Below are 8,928 nucleotides of genomic sequence, written 5' to 3' on the forward strand. Positions count from 1 at the left end.
ATATAAACCAAATAAAGTAAGGGATAAAGGGCAGCCCTGTTTGACCCCGATATCGCTCCTAAAACATTCTGAAATGCCATCTGAAGTTCTGATTTTGACTTTCACCTCTTCGTACATTCTATGAGCAGCAGCTCTAAGATGCCTAGGAATCCCCAATTCTTCCATCCTCAACCAAAGCTTGTCTCTCGGAACGGTATCAAAAGCCTTTTTGAAGTCAACAAAGCAACAAAAAACCTCTTCTTTTTTCTCCCACTCTTTTTCAATAATGTGTCTCAGAGTGACACAGTGATCCACTGTCGAGTGCTTTGGCCTAAAACTAGCTTGCCCTTTAGCACGTTTATGATTTTCTTCTGCCCATTTGCTGATCCTAGTTTCTATCATACTGCCAAAAAGTTTAGCAAAGAGGGGATTGATCATTATAGTCCTGTAGTTGGAGGGATTGTTAACATCACCACTCTTAAAAAGTGGTATTGCAAGGCTGATTGTCCAATCTTTCGGAAACCCTTCCTGGCAGATTTTGTTGAAGATTTCAGTGATGTGCGGTGCAAGAGTTTTCATACCCCACTTCAAATATTCAGCTTGAAGCGCAACAAGGTCTTTTGCTTTGCCTCCACCCAACTTCTTAATCCCTGTCTCTATCTCTTGCACAGTAAAAATATTTGTGGTATCATTGACCAAAGGTGGCTGTCCCACTCCACCCTCTTGTTCATAAAGTTTCTTAGCATAATCAAACCATTGGGTGGTAGTAATATTATTTTCAGTTTGCTTCCTCCTTGGTTGGAGTTCTTTCCAAAAACGTTTGGGGTTATTTCTGCCCAAGAAAATTAGCTCCTCTCTCCTTGTGGACATAAAATCGATTTTTTTCTTCTTTAGGATCTGTTTGTAGGTCTTAATGTCAAGGTTAGTTTTATTTGACTCCCTTAGATTTCTCCTAGCCCTCTTGCATTCCTTACCAAACCATGCATTGGCTGGAAAACAATTAGTTTCAGATTTTTTATTTTTTGCTCTCTTGCATTTTGAAAGAGCCTTGTGAATCAGATTTGATAAATCATGACTATTAACACCATGCTTATACATAGGGTGTCCCATACAAAGTTCCTCACGAGCAGCCCTGAAAGTGTTACTATTTTCTGAAGTTAACAAAATTCTGCCCTGAGAAGGTGGGTGTTGAGGGCCTTGGATTTTTGCCCCAATCCGTCTATCCTTTGCCCAATACAAATTTACGTACAGTGGTCTATGATCTGATTTGAGATCCCAAATGTGCTCTCCAATTTCAACTTCTTCAATATTGTTATACAAATGCTGCGAACAAATTACATAGTCTACCACACTTGCCCCGTTGTATGTGTTGCAAGTGAAATTGCCCGACTTAGCCCATCTAGCCAAACCATTACAGATTATTAGATCAAATGTGCCACACAAAGTGATCAATTCTTCCCCAAAATGATTGCAGCCTTTAGCATCTTCGGATATTCTATCCCATGGATGATTTCTCTCTTCTGTGAGCCAAATAGGGTTATCATTTACTTCGGAGCTGAAAATACTTGCTTGCCAATTTGCTGTCCTAGCATTGAAATCTCCAACGAGAAGGACATCCCCACGTTGTGAAAAAACAGCAACATCTTTCTTTAACGTAGCATAAGGGTCATTGTGATCTAAACCACACTTTTTATAAATTTTAGATACTTGTGGAGCAAAGTAACAAGCTGCAATCCTGAGAAGAGTGTTATTTTCCACGATTTTGAGCCATATAAATTGTTTATTAGAATCAGTCTTTTCCAGCTGAATGACACGACCTTCTTTTTCTTTTACTAGAACCATTATACCTCCATAACCTTTACCATTTCCCGCTGCCTCATTCCACACTGCCATCTTCCAGTAGCCTTCAAACAATGGGGTCTTACATCCCTCATGCTCATGTGTCTCTATGAGACAAATAATGTCTTTGCCTTCCGCAATAGGCCCTAACCCAGGCCCACGTCTCCACGGATAACCTCTGCAATTCCAACAAACTAAACTTAAGGACGCCTGGGTTAAGATTGATTGCTATTTATTTTGATGCGAAAGACTCAAAGTTGAGTTATTATCGCTAGGTGTGATTATGGATCTTGTTGTATCGCTGCCTGTTAAGGTGTTTGTTGTTGCACCTTTGTTGCCTTCTTGCTGCCCTTCATTGTAGCGGTGGCCAAAATGAGCAATAACTGCTTTTCCCTTGAACATCCAAGCTCTTTTGCCTTCATTTCTAGCTGTTCTGATTTTTTCCATTTCCATCCTTCTTTCTACTTGCTGTCTCATAGTTAAATCCTCCTCTAAAACGAAGCGAGAACCCCACAAAAGCTGTTTTTTGTTAAGTAGATTTTGTTTGTCGCTAATGCTGAGCATGACTACCTTGATTGGCCTATTTCTCTCAGCGTGTGGTTTGCCAACCCTCCAAGCTTGGCAGATTTGTCCTTGCCACAACAGCACATCTTGTAGGAAATCCCTCGTTAGGTCAAGGGTATGTTCGCCTTCCCCATAGTCTTTTATCCCCTTGATAATTATATTGGATGCCCTAAGCTACCTTTCCTTGACCTCTTTGTCTTGCGTGTTCACACGAATCTTTGCCTCTTCTCTTGCCATATCAGGGTGTTTGCTGTTTTTGTCCCAAGTTTTGGTGACTTCTGCAAAACTCCTTCTCTTCTCTTCACCATCTGCCTTTCCTGGCAAACTAGTGTGAAGAATCGTTTTCTCCTTATTATGAGATGACTCGGTATTTGCTGTGACCTTGTTTGTTTCCAATGTCACATTCAGGTTTTTCCATTCATCCTTCATATTCTGCCATTCAAGCTTCCCGGCTAAAAGTGTTTCTTGCAACGTTGAGATTTGAGCTTTTAAAGTGTTGTTATCATCTGCAAGAGTTTTATTTGTTGCAATTAGCACCTGTATATTGCGGTAACTTTCTTGCTCCTTAGCCTCTAGGAGCTCCAACCTCCTCTTGGCCCTCAAAAGTTCTTGCACATAAAGATCTGGGCACCAAGCGAGAGGTGTGGAGGTAGGGCTGTAACTGACAGACTCATCGAAGTTATTACTACCATACAGATGACTGTCACCACTTAAGTGTGGAGGAGGGCACATTTTGACTTGTTTATGCAATCTCTGCCCGTGTTTTTGCTTGTCCTGTGACCCTTTCATACGAGCAAGTCTACGTTTTAAAATGCCCTTGAACTGTTTAACATTGACCCAGATATATTTTCCTGTCTTGCCAAGTGATGCCATTTTGACTTGCCCTAAATGGTTAGTTTCAAAGTGTACCATAATTTCTTGACCGTTTTTTACCAATGAGATGGTTTGTTTTTCCATGGTTTGCATATCCACCGTTTGTTTTCTCATTTGTGTATCCTCAATTTGTTTTTCCATTGATCAAAAGAAAGAAGGGCGAAACAAAAGCTAACAGGAGCAAATATATAAAACAAAACCAAAAAGTGCACCTTGAAACCCCTGGCTTAAGGCCTGCCACTATCTTGCTGTGGGCTGGGCCCCACTCTTCGTTTTACCCTTGGAAACGGGCCTACCTAGGATCTGAACCCTGTCTGGTATTGTGTCTGCTGCCCTGGTCCCACTGTTTCTTACAGAAGCGCCCACGCTGTTTCTTGTTATTTCCTTGTGTCTGCTGCCCTGGTCCCACTATTATGAGATCTTTCGGTCAAACCCTCAACAAAACTTGGTACACACTATTGTACTCCCCTCCGAGATTCGAAACCGCGACCTCCACATGCCCCAATACCCTTCGACTGTAATTTTTCTGTCTGCCGTCTGCCGTCCATTAAGTGTTAGAGGGATTTTTGAGGGATTTTTGAGTTTCTGCAGCCATTTTTTTTAATGAGATCTGCCGGTATTGGGAATCTTTTACAGGATTGTGGGAAGTGGGGGCTACGAATCTGAGCTGTAAAGTCGAAGAAACAGGAAGTCGTAGCTACAGATCGAACAAATGAATGGTTGGATTGAGAAAGCTGCTCCCGCAAGCCAAAAGAGGCCCGTTCGCGTCCCTTCCTTGTATGAATTGGGCAGAGAGTTTCGCTTTCTGTAAGGAGGGCCCAAAATTTGACAGTCTACCCTGGTACTTTGGAAAAAATCGTCCGTTCGTCGATTGTGCAAAGAAAATTTCCAAAGCTGCTCCCGCTGTTGAGTTCTGAGGTGTTATTTCCTTTCCTTTCCCCAGGAGAAGCTGCTGCACCGCCTGAACCTCGAACTTATCAGCGAGCCATTGCTCCTTCGATATCCGACTCTCGCATTCGCCTACAAAAATGTTTATTATTTTTATGTAACTAGCAATGTTTGAGTTGGGCGTTCGTTTCCCTGCCACATTCCGCAGAAATGCGACGCCAGGAGAAAAATCGTGCCATATCATCAGCTGAGATGTATTTCCATGGCAATACAGCCAAATGCCAAAAACACAGGAATATGATAGAAGATGAAGAAGACACAGATCAACAAAGAAAGACAAACAGAAATATTCTGAGCCATATACTTAGAAAACGTGAGACCAAAAAAGAGAAGGCATGATGAGAGCTCAAACATCATCAAGGAAGATATGTCAGGAGAGATAAGTGCCGGAAATGAATAACAAATATAATATATGCAGCAAGAAAAATGGGTAGACAGATCTCTATCGCTGCTATTATTCTCAACAATATGTTATCCGGAAGACCATGACAGTTTGATAGGAAGGCAGTGCATAACAGTGCAAACACATAAACATTGATGAAGGATGAAGCTCGACACAAATTGAAACCTGTGAGTAAGACTGATAAAAAGGTATGTAAGAACACTGGTTATGTTTTATTAATGGAGCTAAAAATATTCAATGAGGATGACGACAAAGGTTATGATTTGCTCATGCAAGTTGCAGCAGTGTTGATTGCATTTTGGAAGGGCGGAATTACAGTTTCAGTGGAGGAAAAAGAGGTAAAATCTGATTTTGTGAGAATATTCATGAATCTAATTTGTTCAAGGATGTTAAGATTGGCATAATTGCAGCAATTAACACATTTAGAAATGAAGGTACAAATGAGGAAGAAGATGAGCAACTGAAGGTTGAGTCACTTGATAATCTGTTGAATGATAAAGAGATTGTTAAAGATAAAGACCTTGCAACTAATAGTTTGTTGGAGGATGGGAAAGATGAATCTCTAGATTATTTCACTAAAGGTGATGTGAAAGCAAAGGAGAAAGAATTTGCACATGAAAAGTGTCTCTTAAAAGACAGAGAGGAGGAGGAACATAATGTTGCAGAAGAGAAAGATGATGGAAAAATTGTTGCAGTAGTTTCAAGGAAAGAGATGATTGACAAACTTGATTATTTTGCTAAAGAGGATGAAATTGAAGCTTATGATTTGCCAAAGTTTCCTTGTGCATATTGGTGGGAGCTAAATTATGTGAAAAATTTGAGAGAGAGAGAGAAAAAAATGGAAGATGAAAGAGACATCAAATTGCAGAGAAAACTGATAAAGCATAATCAGATGGATAAGGCAGAGAAATGGGTTTAGAATAAGCACAAAACTTATAAATGTTTGAGTTTCACTCTAGAAACATTTATATTTCCACCATAGGTGTATACAGGGACATCCACGTGGAGGGAACCCATCAGAACCTTCTGACTCTTCTAGTTTTTCTGTTACATTCCTCCTTTAGTTTGAGTCTAATATTAGCAAAAATCAGAATGTGTCTGAAAATAACACAGGAGAGAAGTGGTGAGCATTTAATTTTTTAAGGAATGCTTCTTTAAGGCTTTCATAGCATTTTCTAAAAAAAATTAGAGTGGGAGGGGACAATTTTAGCTTGTCATTTCAAGAATTTGAAGGACAGGTTCTTGGGCATAGTTTTGGGATGGGAGATGGAATTGACATATCTTTGTAGGTTGAAGAAGTATTGGCAGCAGCAAATGGTTTGCAGGTTTGAAGAGCTACAATCACAGTGAAGGAAGATGTTTTTAATGTATTAAAAAGCAGCCAGTTAAGGAAGATGTTATAAAGCCTAAAGGAGATGATATCTGTCAAACATTTCTAATTGTTCTCAATTTTGTAGATCAGATCACCCCTGGAAGCTGCAATTGATGTAATCGCAGTTTTGAGAAGTTTATGTAATGATTTGTCAGGAATTTGAATGAATAGTTAAGAGTTATGTTATGCAGATTTTAAACCTGTTGAAAGCATCCTTTTGGCTTTTGATTTTTATCAAGAGAAAGGATTTTGTGTGATACCCTTGTCTTGCATCAAAAGGCAAGCCCAAATACCCATGATATTATTAGGTAACTATAACCGTCCATCATGAATAGAACCTTGGTTATTCTCTGTTTGTTGAATTTGGGATAGTCATAGAGACAAAATATTTGGAATCCTGAATAAGCAAGCTTTCAATGAAGATAAAGTGACTACCACCTACAGGCATAGTTCAGTGATGTTCATTCTCTTCATTAGATGTCTCTGGATTCTTTCTTGAAACTAAAGTAATACTTTGCAAGTATCTTTATTTTCTGCTGTGGAAGTATTAGACATGGCACAATCCATGACAAAAACTGGTATTGTTCACAATCTGAATTGAAGCTAATGAAGAATTCTTTGAAATTCATGGCAACGGCCTTACTTTTGCAATCATTAACATCCCAGATTCAAGCATTCAAATGGAATGCTATACATTGAAGTGTTAAGGTTATATTATCCCACAACAAACTTCAACTATGGCAACTTCTGTGTACGAGATTTCAATAGTAGAAATGGTAATGTTAATCTGCTAGTTTCATATTGGTAATTCTAATTTATTAATGGTCTTGGGTTCTACATAAACTGTTGCCACTCATCTGTCACCCCGTATCCTTCAATATTTTGTGCAACTAATATTCCTGCCATTCCCTGGATTGGGGCTGTAGGGTTTTCTTCTTGAATTCCTCTCTCATGTTCCAGATGTGCTCCTTTCTTTTTTGTCTTCTTTCTTCCTCTTCTGACGCATCTTCTAGGTTACAAATAACCTCTTCATAAAACAATTGTGCTTCTTTAACTTCCACAATATATCCATATATACATACAAAGAAGCTGCAGAGAAATGGAAAGAACTTTTTGCGATAATATGAAATAATGCCTTCTGCACATGGCATGCTCCAACTTGCTAAACACTCAACCAAGGTAGCATTGCATGATCCCAGAGAGACGTACACAAACACCAACTCTGCAGTCTAAAATCATTACTTTTGAAGAGATGGAATTTCAAATGCTTCAGCTTTGATTAATTCAATAGAGTCTACTAATCTGTCCTCATCTATACAATTTTGACCTTGTGCGAGCCCTTCACAAATCCAGGATGGTTTTGAATGACACAAATTGGCGAACCGGCCCCTTCGTTCTGTTCATTGTGAGACAGTTCTTGGGATGGTACAAACTCCCTCGTAAGTTTATGTTTCTGTGCAGAACGGTTTCAACCGATGGCAAAGATGTAGATAAAACTCTCAGGTAGTCTGCTTCTACAAGTCCTCTTTGGTCCAAAAACCATTCTGCATCTATGGCATGCCTCTGTATTTTCTGCAAACTATCATTCTCTGCTAAATTGTCTTACTAGAAGCACCCAAAAGAGTTTCAACTGGCTTTGTTAGTTAGGTTGACGAGTGAATTTGAGATTAGTGAAGTTACATAGCTGAACTCAATTAAATTGGACCAACTCGAATCACCATGTGCAACAAACAAATATTCCTATAAATCCAACAGTTGCATAAATTTTATTAATATTTACCTGTTTGTGTAACAAATCTCCGGCCGAGGAGTAAATAAGCAGAAATCCATGAGAAGTGCCGAGAGCAAGAGTTTGATCTTGATCAAATGCCAGCCATTCCATTGCGGTAATATGTCCTTCCACTGCCGCAGACATAGATGGGCGGATGACAATCTGGGAACCCTCACCGTCATAATGTAGCACAATAACTAGAGATTGATTTGCCAGGGCCAGGTAATGAGAGGTGAGTGCAAGCTTCAAGTTAGGGTTAGTGTGAAGCCACCCTTCTTTGCCTGCTCCTAGTTCTCCCAGTTCTTCGCATGCTATGCACCCCAATTCTATGAGGCCTCCTCCCATCATATTTGTTTGCTTGTGTTGGGCAATTCTTTATCAGAATCGCATTACTCTTAAAACCCACTTCACACTTTGAACCTTATTTTCGACGTATTGCTTTGAGCGCATTGAGCTTCATACACTGTGATTTGAATCATATAATTTCAATGTTTTTGCTGGTGAAGATTAAATAAGTCAAATTGCTAGGTTTGTCCTGAATTATGAATTTCTGGAAATCAGCTTTGTCTTCATAAGAAATTTGTAGCCACTTAGTTACAGATGCAACAGCTATATTGAAAAGCTATACCTTTGGGTTAGGCTTCCATGGTGGCATGTCGTCCCCCACACTGCAAATTCATCCTCTCTATATTTTATTTGCGGTTCCATGAAATCCGTGAGGAAAACTCCTTAAATTTTTTCTTACTCGTTCTACACAACTTTTCGGTGATGTTTGCAGCCATCAAATGGCAATCTGCTTTTTAAATTCATTGTTAGTAGGAATCCTCCTTTTTTCACGCGGCTCAGTTTTTGCTTCGAAGACCTGCTCTGACCATCTCCAAATTTGTTCGGATAGATAGATAAAATTTTAACGTCCACGAGGCTAAAAATGGCCTATGGGACAACAAGACAACTCTAGCATACTTAAGTAGCAATGTTTGTTGATTGTGTAGGATGATGATGAGTTCACCCAATTGCTCAATGTACTCTTCGTTGAATAGGTTATGCCAAGAACTATCACATATAGTGTCCGCAAATTTATCTCTACTACTCTTGTAGGCCTCACATTCTAAAATAAAGTGCTGTTCAATTTTCACTTTCCCAAAATTGCAAAATTTGCAAATTCTCTCTTCCCAAGCC

At 39.5% G+C, this 8,928-nt stretch overlaps 1 protein-coding gene across 4 annotated transcripts in view; it reads right to left on the bottom strand.

Moving 5' to 3' along the window:
* Positions 1 to 8,618, bottom strand: part of LOC149549187 (Rab3 GTPase-activating protein non-catalytic subunit) — a 131,398-nt gene extending 122,780 nt beyond the window's left edge. Inside the window, exons 1-2 of one of the 4 annotated variants that reach the window (XM_089792601.1) lie at positions 8,378 to 8,556; positions 7,759 to 8,212 (exon numbers count right to left, since the gene is read on the bottom strand). In XM_089792601.1, coding sequence (XP_089648727.1) covers positions 7,759 to 8,097 — 339 coding nt within the window. In that variant the 5' untranslated portion in view covers positions 8,098 to 8,212; positions 8,378 to 8,556. Of the gene's footprint in view, positions 1 to 7,758 lie in introns of all 4 variants that reach the window. The other 3 variants (XM_089792600.1, XM_089792598.1, XM_089792599.1) reach the window with 3 other exon arrangements.
* Between the last annotated feature and the right edge of the window lie 310 nt (positions 8,619 to 8,928).

The sequence above is a fragment of the Cupressus sempervirens genome, chromosome 7 (assembly GCF_028749045.1).
Source record: "Cupressus sempervirens isolate cs-2001-9-10 chromosome 7, ASM2874904v1, whole genome shotgun sequence".
NCBI lineage: Eukaryota > Viridiplantae > Streptophyta > Pinopsida > Cupressales > Cupressaceae > Cupressus > Cupressus sempervirens.